General features: G+C 39.6%; 1 protein-coding gene across 3 annotated transcripts in view; it reads right to left on the bottom strand.

Moving 5' to 3' along the window:
• The window catches only part of CARMIL1 (capping protein regulator and myosin 1 linker 1), a 343,848-nt gene that overhangs the window by 13,703 nt on the left and 307,556 nt on the right, over window positions 1-22,589 (bottom strand). For 2 of the 3 annotated variants that reach the window (XM_025381879.1, XM_025381881.1), the window contains exons 32-35: window positions 12,281-12,393; window positions 6,074-6,506; window positions 1,892-1,973; window positions 515-727 (exon numbers count right to left, since the gene is read on the bottom strand). In XM_025381879.1, the coding sequence (XP_025237664.1) occupies window positions 515-727; window positions 1,892-1,973; window positions 6,074-6,506; window positions 12,281-12,393 (841 nt within the window). The remainder of the gene's footprint in view (window positions 1-514; window positions 728-1,891; window positions 1,974-6,073; window positions 6,507-12,280; window positions 12,394-22,589) is intronic. The other variant, XM_025381880.1, reaches the window with a different exon arrangement.

Here is a 22,589-nt window from a genome sequence, read left to right as displayed (position 1 = left end):
AAATCGTATGGCTGTGTCCAGGAAAACTATTTACAAAAACAGGCCCATTGTTTGCCAAGTCTTGTTCTAAACCCTTGATACATCATAGAATACGGCATAAAAACTGAAGAGCTTGTGCTTTCCCCGTTTGTAGCCTTCATCCTTAAACTGCTGCTTTTCAGTGTCTGAACACCCTGGAGACAAGTATCAGAAAGCCAAGCCAAGCACTGCAGATGGGTCAACATGACAAAAGACGGATGTCCCTGTCTTGCCTACCAACCAACCTGTACCCCTGAAAGCAAGGATAGTCTCAGAGTCCCCAACTCTGACACATGGTGGAGCTCAGCATTGAATAAAGGAATCCCTCAGCTCTCATCACTTTCACAGCTTTGCACAGGTTTCTTGTGATCCCCTCCTGCAGAAGCCGCTGTACCTTGCTCACTAGCTGCCCCTGAAACAACCTGCAGCATCTGATCCAGCTGGCTCTGGGAAGCTACCTGGTCACAATGCAACTCCCTAACTGCAAAACTCTTACCAGGCCGTGAGGCGGTTCTTGGTTTCTGCGGGATGACGGGCCGTGCTGCCAGGCTGGGTTTGGGGGACTGCAGGAGGGGCTTCGGGCTTGTAGGTGTGCTGGATGAGCTCCGAGACCTGGAACCTGCTTCCACTTTGGGTTCTGCTTTGGTATTCTTTTCTGGTGTTCCCAAACCAAAGCGGTTCTCTGGAAGACCTGGGTGCAGTTTAGGCACTAAGACGAAAAAGGCCACTTTAAAATTAATCAAAGGTCAAAGAAGCCAGTAACTTGAAACTAGAAGTCTGGTACAAACCGCTATAATCATTTACCATTGTTTCTCATCACGGATGTTTTAAGAATATCTTAAGAATATGCTGTTCTAGCATGTTTTTAAAATCAAAACATGCTGGAGGAAGAGTAATGTTCTTTGTAGAAAAGCAATAAACTTTTTGGTTCTTTTCTGATCACCCCTGACTATTCCAGGGTTGACAAGCTTTTACATTTAATAGTGTACAGTGCTGTAATCACATACAAGGAAAACAGTGGTTCTTCAGGCATTTGAAGTGTTCAGGTCTTTCTCAGATCTGGCACAAGGTACAGGTATAACCAAATGGAAGTGCCTTGGTTCTGGACAACAAGCGGTTAGGGCTCTGGCTGCAGGTTCTAAGAGAGGAGGGCGATGCTGATGGCTGCAATCTCATGTTTAGTGAGAACAGCTCCAGAAATGTCATCTCATCCCCCACCTCCATCCATACTGCTGCCTTAATTTAACAAGACAACTGGTAAAAATAAGCCCATAAAATGTGATTTATCATCCAACTCTTACTGCACCAAGATACTGTAGCTATGCATAAGAATCTCAAATAGCAAAATAAGGATTCTATCACACAGTTAACACATTACTCTCCAGTTTTCATCTAAGGTATTTTCTTATTTTATTATACCTAAAAAGTCAGAGGGGCAAGTGATATTGGATTTCATGCATATAAGCTGCAAGGGAAGCATATTTTCATACCAAATAAGACAGCCACCCATCTTCCATATATCATGCATGGCTTATTCTTAAATACATCAGCCATGATCCTGTATGCTGCCCCCACCCCTAACTTTGCCAAAATGCTCCAAGTTGAGGAGTTTGCAGTGAAAAAATAGTCAGGATTTCCTCCCTTTGGGAAATCAAAAAGTGCCCTGTCCAGGCACAATGCTACAGTGGGGCAGGATGCACCCCAGGGGAAGGTAGGTAAGGGATGTGGTCTTTCAGGTGGTAGCTGAGAACACACAACAAAGAGATCGGTTCTTGCCTCCCCATTTAAATTTTTCTTCTGTCAATCACATGTGACTCCTGCAATCAGAAGGTAAGCACTTTTCCGAAGGGATGATGGCAATTGCCTGACTTACCTGCCCCACCTCCATCCAACCGTTCTACGCTGCTCAAGGCTGGGCTGGAAGAATCCTGGGATACGGCATCATTCCCAAGCTTCTGAAAAATTTAAGCACCATCCCTCAAAAAAGTGCACATTTATTTAATGCAAAAGTGAAAAAACAATGCAGGTAATAAATGACAGCAAAGAAGGGCTCTTTAACTCAGCTGCTGTTACGGTGACTGTGCCTGACTTGCCTCCATAGGCTCTCCTACTGGGACAAAGCTGTGAGAAACACATTCTATTCTGTGTTTACGGTCAGAGCCGTGGGGTCCAAAGTGTGGCCGGTTTGGTTCCTCGGAAGGCTCCTCACAGGAGAGAAGTGCACGGGGCCAGGGAAAGTCAGTGGGCTCGGTGACCTTTACTATTTTTCTTGTTGAACATCTATGCAGCTCTGCAGCCCCTGATGCTTTATGTGATGAGGGCCCTTACACACTAGAAATTGACAGAATCTGCTCTAGGTCTGGTTTCCAAAAATCTAGTTTTGGCTGGGTGCAGTGGCTGTAATCTATCTCAGCACTTTGGGAGACTGAGATGGGAGAATTGCTTGAGGTCACAAGTTTGAGACCAGCCTAGACAACAAAGTGAGACCCCCCCCCATCTCTGCAAAAAATAGAAAAATTAGCCAGCCATGATGGCATGCATCTGAAGTCCCAGCTACTCAGGAGGCTGAGGCAGGAGGATCACCTGACCAACCCCAGGAGTTTGAAGCTGCAGTGAACTATAATCGTGCCAGTGCACTCCAGCCTGGGTGACAGAGCAAGACCTTATCTATTAAAAATACATATATATAAAATTTTCAAAGCAGCAGCAACCTTTCCAACCTCAATGATAATATAGGTGAAAGCGGTCCTGAAACAGGCAAGGTCTTCCTTGCTTTGAGGCAGAATCACAGGACACAGATCTATTATTTAGGAGGCAAATACAGATGAACAGGACTGAACAAATTTTTTAAAAATCTGCAGGTGGGAGGAATTAGTGATGGCGAAGATGGTGATGATGGGGAAAGTAAAATGCCACTGTCTTGGGGTAGGAGTGGAAAGTTTAGAAAGTCTACACTAGACTGAGGCATTTAGATACCAAAAAAGATATAGAAAGCAAAGTCTGGTGTTTACGTCATAATATCTAAGAATTATATTGACAAAGATGGTCTACATCTACCTCTTATCTAACAGGCAAAAACAAGGTGGACCAGTAGACCAGGAGGCATGATGATTCCCAAGGCAGTCTGACCTTCAGACTACTGGTTCCTGCTCATCTCATGCTTCCGACAAACCTCAAAAGCTCTGCAGCCAGCCAATTCCTAACTTTAAACTGTGTTTGATGATACAGGAAGGATTATTTGAAATGCAGGTGAGAAAAGCCTCACTCCCTGAAATCATCAATCTACTCCAGTCACACACTCCCCAGGAGTGCCAGCTCTATCAGAAGGAAGCACCCAAGGGGCAGGAAGGCTGAGGAATTTCTCAGGAAGATGACAAAAGTTCCACTGTCATGAGTGCAAGGTGCTGAACAGGTGTCCAGGAGGAAATGTGTCTACAAGCACTGCAGCTAAAACAGGCACATTATTTGGCTTCACTATGGAAAAGTGATCTCCTAAAAAGGAGGCCCCATGCCAGCCCTCTGTGCCCAGGACAAGTGCCTGGAGGACCGGGCTGGGGACCATCCATGAAGTCCCCTTCCACATCCTTCCCTTTCAGGTTCCTCCAAGTGCAGGGCAGGCACCTGAAAGTGAGGACCTCCTTAAACTCTGTACCCGGGGCACCTCATTTGCCTGCATCTCTAAAACAATCCTGGGAGTTGTTTTCTTTTCCCTCCCATATTTTTAAAGTTATTTATAAATCCCAAACTGACTGTGGGGAATAAGGATAAAATAATATAATGCCCACGGCCTTTGTGTGTAGACAGATGTCTTGGAGGTCCCAGAGGAAAATACATGAACTTTAAGTATTCACTGATTGTTTCTTTTGTCAATAAATGAAGTGTCATATCTTCTATATACATATATAGAAAAAGAACTGTAAGTATTATATATATATAAATATATTTATATGTATTTTTATATATATATATAAAATGCCAAATATATAAAATGCCAACAATGCAAAGAGAATTGCTCAGAGGAGGGTGAGGACATCATATATTTTATCAACAGTATACTGATCATTGATGCTAATTGTTGCTACCTTTATAAAGAATACAGTCATGGTACTTTAGGAAAAAAATGTTCTAAAGCAAATTTTTGAAAAACTGTATTATTTAATGATTTTGACAGAAGACCCATGACTGAATTTTAAATAGCAATAATTTTTAACAATGGTGGTTTAAAACCCACACTAGATGGCGCTAAGAGATCATTAATACTGTGTAAACCCTAAACAAATATAAAACCATAAAGATTTTGTCACTTTAAGCTGATTTAGATATCAAATCCAAAGTACATGAATAAAACACTCTAGCACATGTCATCTTTACACCAAAAAGAAACTGTTAATCATGAAAAACATAAACAGCATATTAATGAAAACCGCACATTCATTGTTATAAAGAAATTCACAACATGCATTAAAATTTTAACATTTCCTTTGGCATCTGACTCACTAATGACATGGTTGTAGTATTATTCAGAATTCTGACCAGTGAGGGTCACACCATGCCTCCTTTGTTGAGCGAGCAGGATGTAGTTATGTGGTCTCTCCCAACTCTAAGGGTTTCTCAGTGCGTTAGGAGGGATCTATAATTAGAGAATTGCTAAATGATGTTGATGTTGGTGGGAGAACTTTGGTGAATAGTTGTAAGATCAGGTGGGAAGTGGAGTTTAATTTTTAAACATTGGTTGTTTAGAAGCCATATAAAAGAGCTCCCTACACCTGCCATTAGTTAATTGCTTACTTTCTGAAAGTCAAGGGCTCACCGGGATGAACTGTTTTATTGTGGTACTTCAAATAAAATAGACAGGTGATATCCTTTCTTTGGAGAACCAGTTGTGTAAAAATAATGGAGCTCAAGATAATGCACAGAAGCCATAACCTGACTTATACATGGGTATGTTCATTTTATCACACGGATACAATCCTTTGTGCAGTGACAGGAGAAAACAGAGGTAAAAAGGAAAGTGAAAAAGACTCCTTACACTTTAAAAGGAGGTTCGAAGAACAAATAATGTTTTAAGTCAGATTTTGGGGGAACTCAGCAAATTTTAAACTATGAAGTTTTTCTTTGTAGCAACAGATGATATATATCAGTGGTCAAATATTCAATTAATTCTAATAGAATACCTTGACTGTTATTTCTTTTGTCTTTTAAATCTGGAATATAGCAAGGCATTCTTAGGTTTGAAAAGAGAATAATTTTTAGGTTTGAAAAGGGAATAAGTTAGAAAATAGTTTCCATTTTTATATATAATCTAGTTTCAGTGTTTTTATTTCCCTCTGGTAGTTCACCTATCTTCAATATTACCTTCAGTCTTCCATTTGGATTCAGTTGACTGTCTTTTCCCCCAGACATGAGCATTTCCCCTGACCCGGGAACATCTCTGACATGCTTCCACGACATGCACAGGAGTCCCCTGGGCAGGTGGGAAAAGACTGGGGTCTTCAAAGCCTATCTTAGAATGCTGGCACTCCACAAAAGTGTGACCCTCAGGCCAAAGTGAAAACGTGGCCATTTCTTTAGGGTCTGTGCTGCAGGTTCTTTAGCAGTAAGTTATAGTTTTGGATTTCTATTTAACCAACAGGCTATTTTTATTTTCTCACCCAAATAAACCAAGTGAGGGCAAAAACACAAACAAGGACAACCAAGTCAAAAATGAACCCCCACTTATCTCACGAAGACAAGGAGTAGATTGGGGGCTACCAGAAGGCAGGAAGTGTGGGGGCATGGGGGGAGATGAAAAGAGGTACAAAATGGGTACAAAAACACAGCTGATAAAAGAAACAAGATCTAGTATTGGACAGATCAGTGGGGTAGCTCTAGTTAACAATAATCTATTGTCTATTTCAAAATAGCTAGAAGAGAGTAATTTGAATATTCCCAGCATAAAGGAAAGTTAAATGTTTAAGGTGATGGACATATATAAAAATATCACATGCACCATGAAAATATGTGCATCTATTATATATCAAAAAAATGAATTAATTAAAAAGAGGCCCACCCTTACCTTCTGTGCACACGCAGCTCTCTTCTCTTGCTTGGCTTTCATCTCTGCCAGCAGACCACTGCCCATCACCTGGACCCCATACCTCCGCCCTCCCTGTGGGCTGCTCTTGCTGTCACTCCGTTCCACCTTCCCTGTTTCTTCCCCTTGACTCTCTTCAAAGGAGTCAGGTGTTTTTATCTCCTCTATCCGTTCAGAATTGCCATTGTTCTCGGTGGCCTTTGTGTCCTTCCTGGGACAGTCCACAGGTGGACTTTTGACGGCCCCTTTTGGTGAGGAGGGTTCTTCTGTCATCAAGATCGTTGGTGGCCGCTCAGATTTGGACCGGGATTTGATTAAGTTGAGAAAGCCACTACTTTTCCGAGAATCTCGCTTTTTCTTTTCATCTCCTCCTTCATTAAGCTCATGAGACTCTGAGCCTCTTGTTGACCATTTCCTGCATTTCAAACCAAGACACAGATCTGTTGTTTTTACTGTAAATAAGTTCTTGCAAGAATCAGTCAAAATATAAATATGGAGATTGCTACATATACAGTAACCATTCAGAAGCACATTTAAAAGCGGATTTGAGTTACTACCTTTAGGAAACAGAAAGGAATGTGGAATATCATCATCATATTCACATGTGAGAAAATTGAGGTGCGCAAACATTATGTATGAAAGATGAGAGTGTAACTGGTACAGCCAGTGTGCTAGCTTACTCTAAAAGTAACTCCTCCCTCCCTTTGTTTCTTGTTTTATATATGTATCTAACTACCTGCTCTGCTTGAGAATTCCAAAGAGTAATCTTGAAACAATCCAGGCATAAAGCAGAGGTGGTGGTGCAATTTTCTCCCTTCCGAGAAGAAATTGGTATGTAGTTAATCCATAACCTAACCTCTGCCAAGAGGAAACCAACCAGACCTCCAAATGGTCCATTACTCAAGATAGTCATCAGAAAACAACTAACACACCGGCATCCCACACCACTCCTGTGCAGAGTTTTCATGCCGCCTTTCAACTTAAAACCCTTTTAGCCAGCCTGAAAATTTTGAGATGGCTTTTTGGGACTTGAGTCTGGCCATCTCCCAAGCTGTCGTCACTTGCATAAATCAAACTTCGCTTCGCACGTGTTTGGCTTTTTGAGCGGCAAGCAGCTAAACCTGAGTTTGGTTCCAAAAAGGCAGAGAGTATGCTCTGGGAGAGAGTTTTCAGAGGGAGAATACGCTGAAACTTGGGAAATGGAAAGGGAGAAACAGTCAATGAAATGAGCTAAGTAGGAAATATCACAGACAACTGTCTCATTTAAAGCTGGCAGACTGAATATCCACTTAGCTCCCCTGAATCTCCATTAAAATAATAGCAAAGGATTTATAAAAGAAAGTATAAGCCCTATAGGGGAGAAAAGGCAGAAACAACAAAATTTGGAAGCCAAAATATGCTAGATATGTGTGAAAATTGACTTAATAGATCAGAGAAAGCTGAAACCTAAGCCAACAGTTGGGGAGACCCAGAAGCATGTGATTTGTGCTGGCTCCAGAATGAGGAGATGCAGGTACCTCTGCAAGTGGAAGTGAAGGGGAAATGAAGACAGGAAGGTTCTCTTCTTTGTGAAGCCTGTTCAGAAATTCATCAGATCCTCTCCCTAAACCACAGAGCCAATGATGCCCATCCCAACACCCAAGTTCACTCTCCGGAGAGAATGAACCAAAGAAGCTGAGCTGGGGGACACCAAATGCAGCTGAACTGAGTGAAGATCACGAAACAGGCAGGCTCAAGAAAGCCTGCACAGTGAGCAGTGACACCCCCAGGACCCTTTTTCTCACTCTGCATGCCAGAATCAGGCAGGCAGGTTTATACCTGCCAGGCAGGAGATTGAAGTTTCCAAAGCTCAACAGAAAAGACCTAAAGATTCTGAGAGTCAGGGATACCCCCTCCCCCAACAAAATGGTCCAGGAAGACCACCATACATTGAAGCCCACCAGTCGATAAGCTCTACCCACAAATTTCCAAGAAGCTCTTCGGTGCCCCATTCCTTTTCAACATGGAAGAGAAAAAAATATTGTGTCCACCAACATGAATAATAGCAAAATGTGATAGCAGAAGTAGAAAACTCAAGGTTGAAAGACACAACTGAGGAAATATTCCAGAAAAAAAAAAAAGGAATATAAAGAATAAAAAAAAAAAAAATAGGAGAGAACAGGTAGGAATCAGTGGATTAACAGAGGAAATAAAAAATCTGAATAACGGCCTGGGCATGGTAGTTCATGCCTGTAATCCCAGCACTTTGGGAGGCTGAGGTGGGCAGACTGCTTGACCCTGGGAGTTCGAGATCAGCCTGGTCAGCATGGGAAAATCCCATCCCTACAAAAAATACAAAAATTAGCTAGGAGGGGTGGTCCATGCCTGCAGTCCCAGTTAAAAGAGTCTGAGGTAGGAGGATCACCTAAGCCTGGAAGGTCAAAGTTGCAGTAAGCCATGATCACGCCACTGCACTATAGCCTGGGTGATAGAGTGAGATGCTATCTCAAATAATAATAATAGAAGTTTAAGAAAAAAAGTACAGAGAAAAAAGGAAGAAATTATGAAATAAATAATTTTTAAAAATTCAGCAACAAAGGACATGAGTTTCCAGATTGAAATGGCTTATAAGTGCCTGGCAAATCGGTTTTTTAAAAAAATTAAAAAATAAAAAATCCACCTCAGGGCACATATCATCATAAAATTTTAGTACACTGGGAATGCAGAGAAGATCCCAAATGCTTCCAGAGGAGAGGGAAAACAAAAGCAAGTCAGAAACAAAAGATCAGGACTCAAGTCGACATCAGATTCTCGTAGCAACACCGGAAGCTAGAAGATAATGGAGCAAAGCTATCAAAATGCTAAGGTACAAGGAAAACCAACCTACAGTTCTATACCTAGTGATACTATTAATCCAAATGAAAGATATGCAACAGTTACAGAAACTTGTTTTCCAAACTTCTCTTAGGAAGCAATTCAAGAATGTGCTCCACCAAAACAGGGGCATAAACTAAGACCAACATGGGCCAATGGAAACAGAAAAATGACACAGATGAAGTGAAGGGAATCCCCCAGCAGATGATGAAGGGAGATCGAGATCCCAGAAGACAGCAGTGGGATGGACCTAGAGGACACACTGGAGCTGGTCAGATGCTGGTAAGACGTGTGTCCAAAAAAAAAAAAAAACTGAGAATACTTGAACAAATTGAAAGGAAATTTATATCTTTACTGGACATTTAGGAGATAAGTCAGTGAAAGGAATGCAGAAAACAAAGCAAATGAAAAAGGGGACAATTATTAACACCAAGGAAAACAAAAAATTCTATAGAAAGAAAATGTAATCACAGTATACAATCTAACACAGTTGTTAATATTTACATGGTTAGAATGAAGCAAACACTCAATATTGATCTAACCAACTGCTGTGGTTTGTCCCCATCAAAACTTATGTTAAGACTTGGGCTCAACATGAGTTTTGATAGTATTGGGTGTTGGTACCTTAAAGAGGTGATTAGGTTATTAAAATCAATTACTGAGACTGGATTAGTTCTCATGGGAATGGATACGTTCTTGAGAGCCTGGGTTGTTATGAAGTGAGTCAGCCTCCTTTACCCCTCCTTTCTTTTTGCACACACTCAATTCTCCTTTCACTTCTCTGCCATGCCATTATGCAGCAGGAGGCCCTCACCAGAAGCCAACCAGTGTGGCCACCCAAACTTGAACTTCCCAGCCTCCAGAACCATTAGCTAAACAAAATAAATTACCCACTCACAAGTATTTTGTTATAACAACAGAAACAGACTAAGACACTAATCATGATAAAATTAAATAAAGAAGATGAGGCAAGGAAAAGTGTGTGTGTCTAAGTACATGTGTGTGCCTAAGTACGTGTATATGTGTGTGTGTGTGTGTGTGTGTGTGGTGACAGAGTATATAGGTTGAGTATCTGCAATCCATAATTTGAAATGCTCCAAAATTTGAAACTTTTTCACCACCAACATGATGCTCAAAAGAAATGCTCATTGGAACATTTTGAATTTCAGATTAGGGATATAAAACCAGCAAGTATAATACAAATATTCAAAAAAGAATCCCAAATATGAAACACTTCTGGTCACAAGCATTTCAGATGAGAGATATTTGGTCTGTATTATCATCATCTAAGTAAGAAGTTAATGGTTATAGTACTACCTAAAAATGAAACACAGAAAGAAAAAAGAAAGTATGCTATTAAGACAAATGGAAGAAACAGCTAAGGAATAAAAACTAGTTGCTTCTGAGGAATAGGGAGTGGGAAAATAACAGGGAACTTTTTTTAGGCCTTCGTAGAACATCTGACACTTTATGAGCATGTATAACTTTGATTTTCAAACTTTCTTCATACTACTTCATGATTTTACCTATCCCTTGACCTTTAAAGACTGGACTGACAATCTATTTATAAAAAATTTTAAAATCACAACTTAGTAGATTCCATCATATTATTTGATGATGAAAATTGATGTATTTAGTTCTATTTGTGCACTGAAACAGGAACAGAATCTTCCTTGAGCAATATCTTTATTAAAAAATATATTTTATACCTTACAAAATTTACCCAACTTTCATTCAGAGACTATTAAAGAAGAAAGTAGCATTAACGGGAGAGGAAATCACACTGGGGCAGGTTTAACAATACGTACAGTTTGGATTGAATGCTTATAAACCATCCCACTAACTGAATATAAATTTCAGAAGTTTAAAAAGATAAGAGCAAACAATGGTATCTATAAATTATATGGAGACGAGTCAAGATTTTCTCCACTCATTCAACCATCACTAATTGAGGACAGACTATATATTATGGGCTGTGTTAGACATTGAAGCTATAACAAAATAAGGCCCAGGTATTGCTCCTTAAGAATAGCATTCTATTTGGGAAAAAAGACTTGAAAGCAAATAATTAACAGCAATTTCCCATTTTGCAATATGTTTGTGTTGGTTTTTCTTGAATCTTTTACATTGAAAACACATTCATCTATTCCTTAAGTCGTAAAAAAATTAAAAATCCAACAAACTCTTAAAGGATGACGTAGGCTTTAACAGATGTGTGTGAAGGATGGAAAGAAAAGTAGTAAGTTAGCAGTAGAGAAACGGCAATTAATTCAGGGGTGGGTGGGAGGAGCAGTCCCAGAAAAGCTTCAAAGAATAAATGATATTTAGGTTGGTTCTTGAAAGATAGGAGAAGAAAATTTTGCTAAGTATAGTATGCTAAGCTTCAAGGCCAGTGTCAAAGAAGACAAATAATTGGGTCCTAAAGGTTGTAAGATTCAGTAAGTTACACTGTTATGGATATAAAAATTTAACTCACTGCCACTTCACCATCCCGCCGAGGCAAGTTAAGGCACATCCATCTACTAGAATTGATTAGTTGCTTCCCTACCTGTGCCCAGCCTGCCGCCTTTGGCTTATCTGGCTTATATGTGTTCCTGAATTTGGTATCTCAAGGTGAAGAATCTTCATAAAGACAAATCCATGTTAAGAGCGTAGTTTGGGATAGATTTGTATTTAGTTGAGGATTAAATAACGTGGTACAAATCATGCTTAAAGACTGAAATGTTTCAAGTTAAAGAAGTGTTAACAAAAGTACCACTGAACTATCTTCTAAGGGAACTGTCTCAGTAGCAAGAAGACAGGAGAAAACTCTTCAGAAAATGCTAACTCTGAGGGCTCTTTACTAATTTTGCTGTCATTTTGACACTGTCTGTTAAATCATGCCATTTAGCAATGACTTAGCCCCCCAACCCCATAAATCAAATTATGAACAAGGAGAAGCTCAAAGTAAGTAATTCCAGCATAGCCATGATCAGTCCCCAGTAATGGAACTATCCAAGTGATGAAGCCCTGGAAGAATCTTGGGGTGGGACATTTTGTGGTCTGGTTTAGAATCGTACAATAGGTCTCAAACTGGAGCATGCCTCAGCATAACCTGGAGGGCTTATTAAAATATAGATTGCTGGGCTCAACCTCCAGAGCTTCTGACTCAGTAGGTCTGGGGTAGGAGTTTGAGAGTTTGCATTTCTAACAAGGTCCCAGTGGACACCGGTATTGCCGGCCCAGAGACCATATTTTGCAAGCTGTCAGAATAGTAATTTCCATATATAAAATGCAACTGTTACTAATTTAAATATGAATTAAACAGCATTATTAGTGAAATTACTCTGAACTCACTTGGAATCCATTTTGGTCACCTTCTTGGTGAAAAATTCATCTACACCTTCATCTACTCTCCCCATGAGACCATTCTGTTCACCATCTTGGGAGACTATGTTGGCAGCACAGACCTGCAAAACAAACAGCTGTAATGTTAATTCACATGCACCTTGATTTAGCAATCATTTATTACTAGATTTAAGACACTGTGATTAAGGGCTATGGGAGGGACAAGGCTCACTAAAATAGGGACCACGTAATCTACAGGAATAGAAGCCATATGTACAATCATAACATAGACAGGAAGAAACAAAAGTGAGGGATGCACTATAAACACCATGCCTTGTGGAGGATTCATGCTGACTGGTGCATCAGAAGCTGGGACCTAACAGATATGACAAGTTGAGTGTTTCTAAAGGCAGTGAAAGGCACTGCAGGCGTGTGTAAGGGGAAAGGGAATGCATGGAGAAATGAAATACGCACTGACTTCTGAGAGTGGTGATGACTCCAGGGGGCCTGAAGTGTGTGGGTGGGGCTGGCTGCTAAGGATGGAGCATGGCAGATACTAATACTGGCTTCCCCTAACCCTTTCCCCTGCCTACTTTCTTTCTTGCTGGAAGAGTCCTAGGGTCAGATTATGGATACTGATTTGCTTAAGCTACAGTCCCCTTCCTCTTGTCTGTGATTAATAGGCATGTGAGTGGGATATAATCCTGGTGTGTGAGATAAAAGGGGAAATCTGCTAGGGAGCTCATGGGGGCAGGTTTTGTCAGGAGGAGAGAATGTGTGTTTCCGCAGTTATGTGAGGGAGATGTGATGTCTGAGCTGTGGAAGGCCACTGGCATTCACCAAATGGGGAGGCCCAAGGATAAAAGGCCGCATGCTGGTTGACAATAACAAAGCAGAAAGGGGAAAGCACCTGGGTACCTATGCTCTGCTGCTGAATAAGCCAGGCCTGGATCCTGAGGCCTCTGGATTTTTTGTTAGGTGAGAAAATAAATATTTCTCATTGTTTAAGTCACTTTTGAGTGAGTATTGAGTATTCCATAATATCCAGTTGAATACTTTCCAACTAATAATACAAAAACCCAAAAGGAGTCTTATGCTAAAGAAGAAGGAATTTACTCCTTAGATGATAGGGAGACACCAACGCAGCAGCATGGACCAACCTGAATTCTGGGGAGGTAATTCTGGGGCAGCATGAAGGACCAATTGGAGACGCCAGAGAATATAAGCAGGAAAACCTGTTCAGGGGCTGAAATCAAAGACTCTTGTAGTAATTTAATCTAATCTGGAGGTGATGAGGCACACTAATGAAGTGGAGAAGTGAGAACGGAAAGACAAGAGCTGCCCAAGATACGGTCAAAGTTTCTAGGCCAGGTAAATGGGGGCATGGTTCCAGGGAACACGTTACAAAGATCATATTTGGGGAAAAAGCTGTGTCTTATCTTCTTGAGTGTTTGAGGTATTGTGGGATATCCAGAAGCAGGTGTCCCGCAGGCAGCCAAAAACTCTGATCTTACGAGAGAGGCTGGTGGTGAGAAGCTATCATAAAGCTATACCAAGTTAGCATGTCTCTTTGAAAGGACAACTCAGAGTGAGCTTAGTCAGATGCTTGATTTGTGTCTGCAATGTATATTAATATTTCACAGATAGGTTGTGGATGACTGAGAAAGAGCATGCATCTTGCCCATGCTGTTGGATACAAGGACAAATTTTCATGTGGTTGGGATACCTGGTCTAGATGTCTTGCCATAGAGCGGTGGGAAAGCTGTTTCCTGTAATCTTGATTTGCAAGTCTCAAGGTGCCTAGGGGGAACATGGCTTATGTCTGTATGGAAATTGCTTAAAGAAAAAAAACCCTTGAACAATCATCCACTTCTTTCATCAGGAAGCTCTCATTATGAAAATGAACTGTGTGTTTGAGTTCATGTTTGTGACATGCTGAAAAGTGAAGAGACAACAGATAATAGACAAAGAACCCTATGAAATAACAATTATACCTCTCATCTGAATGGTGCTTTATATTGGAGCAAGGATTTCCTTCGTGTTGCAAAAGAGCAGAAAATTCGCAAAGTTCTATAATTCCGTTATGCAGAGAAACAAAGCTCAATGAATAACTTTTATTTTGATTACAAAAGATAAAGTAGTACAGAACTTGCTTGTATTATATTATTTTTCCCTTTTGGAAAAGAATGGAGCATAGAATCTCTATCGCAGTAACAGCTCCTTAAGTTAATATAGTACTTGATAGTTTACATGTGTTTTACACATTATTATGTCACCCCTACGTCTACCCTTAAACTGAAAGAGATAGTACTATCCTACTTTTTGGTTAGTCACAGATCAAACAGTGACTCAGAAGGTTACTGGCACCCACACTGGTCACCTAATTAATGGATGAAGAAAGATGTGACCCCAGGACATACAGTCCTAACACACGGCTTCCTCCCAGCTTCCCCCAACGGCTCCTCTTTCCATTTTGAAAAAAAAAAAAAAAAAGGTAAGTTTTACTTGCATAATTTCTCCCCTCAGGAAAAATTTTTCTTTTCCCGCTTGGAAACAGAAGTCACAGCCAGCACAAAAGGTTCTCTGGGGATGTGGGGTACATCAATGGGTTTCAGTGATGGAGGCACAGAGCTGAACAAAGCAGTCTGCTTTCCTGCAGGACAGATCAGCTTTTAGGGCTGGACTGGCCCCTACAGATCCTCCAGTCCAACTCTGTCATTTTAGAGATAAAGGGACAGAGAGCAGACAGGTTAAGAGAAGTCCAGTATCACTGGGAGATCTTCCATGAGACATGGTTTAAAATGCATCTGTTAAAATAGGAAGCAGGAGGTGGCATCAGCCTACATGAAGAGCAGTAGAAAAACTGAAGACTGAATTGAAATGTAGTTTGCAAAAGAGTTCAAGGTCAAATGCACATGCTGTTTCAGCTCCTTTTCTAACAAAAGCAATGGAAAAGACAAACAGTTATCAGAAGTTCTCAAAATCCTATTTGCTTTCAGTCTTCTCTGTCAAGGAAAATACATTTCAGACTGAAAAGGGTAGCACAGCTGTTGGAAAGGGAGTGAGCAGAAACCTCAGCAGTGAGCCTGGGGCCAGAACCCACTGCATTTGCACTCAGAGAAAGGTTTTTACAAATAAAATCAGGAATTGCTGTTGTTGATATTTGAAAAAAAAGGTTAAAAAAAAAAAAAAAAAAAAAAAAGAAGGTAGATTTTGCACCTCCAGTGTGCAAGTGCTAAAAGGATAATTCGTGAATGGTGAGAAAATAAGGTGGTGATTATGAGGACTAAAGACAATTCAGACCACCCTCTGTTTTCCCTCTGCCAGGATTATTACAGTGAATACACCAGGGAAAGACAGTAGGCGGTGCGCCTGGATTTTGATGTGGCAGCTGCCAAATCTCTCACAATGTCTTCATAGGCTGGATGGAGAGGAATGGACAGGAAGTAAGGACAATTAGGTGTATTAGTAACTCTTCGAACAAATATACCAAGGAGTGCTAATTAGTGAACTGAATAATCATGGAATGTTATGTGCATATATTAGAATGTAAAAAACATGGAAAATTAATTAGCTAAGCAGTCAAGAAATAAGGAACCCAAAGGAAGTAAAATGAAGAGCATATAATAAAAGAAAAAAATTAATGAACTTGAGAGGATTGATAAAACAGTTGACTCTTAGAAAAAGACTAATAAAAGAGATAATGACAACATTAAGAGAAAAGGCATTAAAAATAAGTTAAAATGAAATGGGACATAGCTATATAAGAGATTAAAGCTATTGGTATAATAAATTAAAAACTTAAAGGAATTTTATAAACAATTAAATGAACAATTAGACTAAATGGAAGATATCCTAAAAATACATAAATTATCAAAATGATCTTAAGAAGAATTAGGTAACCTGAACAGATCTATGACAAAAGAAATAAAATCCTTAGTAATATATCTACATACAAGTATCACATGCACACAAGCATATAGACAACACTTAGGGCCCAGATGGCATCCCAGGAGAGGAAGAGACAATCTCTATTACCTGTAAACCGTTACAGAGAATAGGAGAAAAGAAAGAGCTTCCCTACCAATTTTATGAAGATAGTATAACTTTGAAAGTCAAACTAGATGGATGGTTTAGACAAGAAAAATAAACATGTTAAGTCTCTCTCATTTATGCATATAGATGCAAAAATTCTCATAAAATATTAGCAAACAAAGTCTAGCAGTGGATTAAAACAAGGCAAAAAATCATGATTAAGAATGTTATAACACTAGAAAAAGTATGTTAATGAGATTCACCCAAATTTCACATTAAAAAAGAAAAATTATCAGTGTCAACAAATACTGAAAAAAAGAATCAAACTACCATTCATTCCAAAACAAAATCAGCAAAACAGAAGAAAACGTTCTCACCTGAATAAATTACAGCAGAAACTGCTTTGTGTCTATTTAGTGTCTATTCGCTCTTGTTGACTCAATAACAAAACCCTGACTTATTTGGAATATCAATGTGACCAACTGGCTATTTATCTTCCTAGATTTTTTTGTAGCTGGGGATGGAAATATGGTTCATTTCTGGCCAGTAAGATGCAACTGGAAGTATACTAGGACTTCTGGGTAGTTCAGATTCTCTGCTGCATGCACCCCCTTTTCCTCTGTCTGAAATATATGTATAAAAATAGATTATAGGCCTTGCCTGAGAATAAGATCAGTACCAGTCACCTGGATGATACAGCCATTTTAAAGGTGAATGCAACCTGTGGTTGAATAAATAGAAGTGTCCTATTTAAAAGGAGAGACTCAATGGGCCGGGTATGGTGACTCACACATGTAATTCCAGTACTTTGGGAGGCTGAGGCATGTGGATCATGTGAGCTGAGTTTGAGACCAGCCTGGGCAACACGGTGAAACCCTGTTTCTACAAAAAATACAAAAATTAGCAGTGTGTGGTGGTGCGCACCTGTAATCCCAGTTACGTGGGAGACTGAGGTGGGAGGATCACTGGGGCCTGAGAGGGGGAGGTGGCAGTGAACCAAGATCACACCACTGCTCTCCAGCCTGGGTGACAGAGTGAGACCCTGTCTTAAAAATAAATAAATAAAAGGAGAGAAGAGATATGGCAGATCTTATTAAAGTACTCTATTTTGTCTTGGGTGCCACATTGCAATTTATTCAGAACAGAGTAACAAGACTTGTAAATGGATTCTAGACAATTTCATATGAAGAACATCGAAAGACCTGAAGAATTAAGATTTGACCCACAAATACTGTAAAGTCTACTAAGTGGAAGAGATTTGGATACCACGTGCCACTCCAGAAGACAGAAACAAGATGGCTAATTTCAAGCTATGCAGTTAAGAGTTTTAGCAACACAAAAAATAATTTGCTAATAATTAGAGCTTTAAGAACATGGCAGCTTCAGAGAAAGAAGTCATTGTGGATGGAATGGCCAATGAACAGCTGTGTAGGGATTTTTGAGCACCTGATGAGGGACTGAACAAGATGACTTCAAAATCCTTTTCAGCCTTATGACACCATGAGTCAATGCATACAGGAGAAAACCTATTACCCAGGAGTTAGTCTATTTTAATTTGAGTTGGTTTGTTTCATCACTGGGCCGACTAGTGTAGGGCTACGCCTTATGCCAATATACGGCAAACTGACTGATACTGACATATCACACCAAGTGAATCCACTGCATGGTATAATATTTCAGAGAATGATCAAAGACAAATCAGTTATCTGCCCTGGACTTCATATTCCCTTGAATATTGAGTAATCTTTAAAATTCCTTCCACTAGGAGATGATTCCAGTTAGTGGTAGAGTCAGCATTATATCCCAGTCCAGTGTTTTATCCACACCTCTATGCAAATTTTTCAATGATTTTTCCTTAAAGGAATACTTTTCACCTATAGTTATGTTAGGAAAAAGTAGAAAGGAGCAATAGCTAACTGGCAGTGGATGAGTGAGTATAAGCACGCCTCCATCCCTGGTGGGTGTCATGGTTAGAATGCTCACTTGCAATTAGCTGGCCACGTAGCCAAGTTCTGGAAAGTGGTATTCAAATGAATATGAAGCTCATCCTTTCAGACCTGGCCCATGAAACCTCAGGGGTATGAGCCTTCATGTTTTATGTCATCCTCCAGCTGAATGCATATGACTCGAAGGACCAAAAAGGAAGGTAGAGCCACAAAGTAAAAGTAGCCTGGATCCCTGACAACTATAGCGTCCCCTGGCTGGAAATACTCACAATGGACTACGATATGAACAAGAAATAATCTCCAAAATATCAGAGATTTAACATAGTAAAAGTTTATCTCATATAGTAGCTAGTGTTACCCCACCTAATAGAGCTGAACTTCAGTATCCGAGGGGGATTGGTTTCAGGACCCTTGAGGACACAAAAATCCATAGATGCTCAAGTCGCTGCTATAAAATGGCATAGTATTTGTGTATAACCTACAAACATCCTTCTGTGTGCTTTAAATAATCTTTAGATTACTTATAATACTTAATACAATGTAAATGCTATGTAAATAATTGTTACACTGTATTTTAAAATTTATATAGTTTTTTTCATTGTTGTGGTTTTTCTAATTGCCTTTTAAATAAATATTTTCAATCCAGAGTTGGTTGAATGCTCAAATGCAGAATGTGTGGATATGGAGGACTCACTGTACACTACACATTTTCCCCCTTTTCTCTGCTGTAGCTGGAACATTCTGGTACCTGAGAAAATGGCATTTCCACTCTTAAATTATCCATGTGACGCTCTTTTCCCAAAAGCAAAGACTTTCTGACAGTCAATTCAACTGAGGAAATAATTTTTGAATAAAATTTTATGTAAAGTTAGCTAATCTGTTTCTTAGTAAACATGGGTAAGAATCCCTTTGAATTAATGAGGGTAAATGAGTGTGGTATTAAATCAGTTTCCAGGAATTTCTTTCTCTTCCTCCTCCATTTAAGTATAGAAAAGGGAGAATAGGTACAAAGGCAAAAGCAAATATAAGATTTATATTGTAAAGATAACTAAATTAATAAAATGGAAATATTAGCTTTGAAGAACAATGCTTTTACGTAAAGGATGGCATATTTTTATCCTATTTATTTCAATAAAATATCCTATTTTATTTCTATTTTATCCTATTTATTTCTATTTATCCTATTTATTTCATGACAACTCTACGATGTAGGCAATGCTGGTATTTAGAAACAAGTTGGCTCAGGTTTTTAAAAAAAAACCCACAAGCCTCTGTTCACATATACACCGTCAGGGAGTGGGAGAGCCCACTGGCTGAGCCTGGCATCCTGCTCTTACCACTACAGTAGAAGGTTACACTCTATGGGCTAAGCAGCTATAATGTAATGTTTAAGAATTCTTTTATCTACTGAAAGAAAGAAAAGAAATGAAAAGAAAAGAGGAAAGAGAAAGAAAGGAAAGAAAAGAAAAAAGAAAGAAACATTCTATCTCTTGTTATTTAAAAAACATCTTTGTTTTTGTTATTGGAGTGGTAGAGGTGGAATTAAAACATATAACTAAAATATCTATATCCATTGTTCTTAAAACGACTGTGGTTTGATCTAAGGTTAAATTTTTGTGCCTAGTTTCTTGTTTTAAAAATAGGCTATCTACACTTCATATTTATATAAATATCTATTTGTACATTTTTGGCACAAAAATCGGTCATTACAACATGTTTGGCCTGGAAGAAACTGGCATGCTGGCATTTAACTCAGCCTTGGCGTTGAGAATTCTGACACCTGGAAAAGTTCATTTGAGGCATTAGGGTTCAGAGACAAACTCTAGAAAAGCTAAGACAGGCTTTGGATGAACTGATTTTACTCAATCATAGGAAGAAAAACAACGATAATTGTTAATAATTGCTCTTACTAAACACTAGTAATAAAAGTAAGCCACAGCATCCTCATTCTTAACTGAAAAATTTAAATAATGATGCCTGTGTGGCAGCTTCACAGGGCTGTTAGACATGAAAGCACTTTGGAAATTGTAAGCAGTGTGATATCATAAGGTAATATATTTTCACTATGAACTCAAATAAAGGTGTGCTAATCTATACTTCTCAGTCCACCAGTACTCTGAGAAAAAGCCAGATCTATTTAGACCTCTGGCCATAATACATTATTTTGGGACTTACCTTTGTGTTACACAGTCCCTAAGGGAAAACAGCCTAGAGTATGCCAATCCTGTGAGTCCTGGCTGCATTATGGACAAAGGTGAAATCTCTCTAGAACAGAGTGATGAGGTTGGGACATGTTACCCCAAAATATGGCGCCCTGGCATTTGAGGAAATAAAAAAAGCAGGAAGGCCATTCTCATCTTCCCCTTGCCTTTCTCCCTTGAGGCAGGTCATAAAAGTTTCATTCAAGAAGCACCCTCCCTACAGGAAGATAAAAGAAATGTCCTCCCTATAGCCAGAAAAAAAGAAATGTCTCTGAAGACATGGGGAGAGGGAGAAGAGTCTGAACAAACAGGCCTTGCTAAGTGCCCCCAGTTTATTACCATTAGATCATATCCTCTTTGTCTAATCCTACTTCTCTGTAACTATTCACTTCATCAAACTTAGCATAAAAATACAAAAATGTTTCTTTGAGTTTGCATTTCTGAAGGTTTCCATGTCGTATAAAACTTACATAAAATAAATTCTCTTATGCTTTTCTCTTGATGACCTGTCTTTTTTTACAGGTGCTTCAGCCATGAAACCTAGTGATAGATGAGAAATATCTGTTCTCCCTTGCAATATCTAGTATGCACCTCAAATAGGACTCTGCCACAGCTTCCTTCCTTTCTTTCCTATTTTTCAAACATTTAGGGAAAAAAGGCTGGTATGGTAGCTCATGCCTGCAATCCTGGCACTTTGGCAGGCTCAAGCAAGAGGGTAGTTTGAGGCTAGGAGTTCTGAGATCAGCCTGGGCAACATACCAAGAGCCCACCTCTACAAAAAAATTATTTAAATAATTAGCCAAGCATGGTGGCATGCACCAGTAGTCCCAGCTACTCAGGAGGCTGAGGTGGAAAGATTGTTATTGCTTGAGCCCAGGAGTTCAAGGCTGCAGTGAGGCATGACTGTGCCACTGCACTCCAGTCTGTGTCACAGAGTGAGATCCTATTTCAAAAAAAAAAAAAAAAAAAGAAAAGAAAGAAGTACACAAGATTATCTCTTTCCATGAGTCACCATTTTATCAAGGATAAACTTAAGCCATTTTGCAGACAAGTTATATTGTTAATGTTATTCCATACGGAAAGATCCATAGAGAAACCATTTATTCAGTAACACCCAGAACCTAGGTGTGTTCTAGAAAGTGTGGGTTGTTGTTGAGCGGGGGTGGGGACGGGGGTTGTCTTTTTATCTACCTACAAAAATCTTTCCCTTATTTTTAAAAAAGAAAGTATATCCCTATAAGGATATGTAATAATGGACTAAAAAAGTTAAAAATCAGTAAATTAGAAAACAACAAACTAGAATTTTTTTTGTATTTTGAAATGGTGTCAAGCTATTTGGATTCAAATGAGAGAAATTAACCAAACACAACAAAAGCCTGATCTAAAGTGAGGAAATTATCAACCAGGCAGGTAAGTTATTGTGACCTTCATCCATCTATGTCTCCAGCTATCCACCTACTTATCCAATAAGTATTGTTGAACCCCTACTATATTCAAAACCCAATGTAAGCACTGAGCATATTACCATGAATAATAAATCACAGGCCCTGCCTACGCAGAACTTAGAGACAAGGAGGAAGCTGAGAAAACTCTGTGGGATGAGAGCTGTGACAGAGTAAGCATCAGGCACCAGAGAAGGTGGGGCCTCCATGGAGAGTTGCTCAGGCTGTGCACTGTGCACAACCAGTCTGTGAGAACAACTTTCCTGGTGTCATGTGACCCTAGCTCTGCGGGAACACAGTGGGAGGGATGAGGAGGGCTTCCTGGAAGAAGCCTTGCTTTCTTTAGAAACAACTATGATCTAATGGTAATAAACTGGGGGCACTTAGTAAGGCCTGTTTGTTCAGATTCTTCCCTCTGTCCCCATGTCTTCAGAGATAAGGACATTTCTTTCCTCTGGCTATACAGAGGGCACTTCTTGAATGAAGGTTTTATGATCTGCTTCAAGGGAGACAGGCAGGGGGAAGATGAGAATGACCTTCCTGCTTTTGCCATTTTCTCAAATGCCGAGGCACCATATTTTGGGGTAGCATGTCCCAACCTCATCAATCTGTTCTAGAGAGATGTCACCTTTGTCCACAATGAAGCCAGGAATAACAGGGTTGGCATACTCTAGGCTGTTTTCCCTTAGGGACT

This window comes from Theropithecus gelada, chromosome 4 (assembly GCF_003255815.1).
Source record: "Theropithecus gelada isolate Dixy chromosome 4, Tgel_1.0, whole genome shotgun sequence".
Taxonomy (NCBI): domain Eukaryota; kingdom Metazoa; phylum Chordata; class Mammalia; order Primates; family Cercopithecidae; genus Theropithecus; species Theropithecus gelada.
The sequence above is the reverse complement of the archived record's forward strand: the minus strand, read 5'-3'. Positions and strand labels throughout refer to the sequence as shown.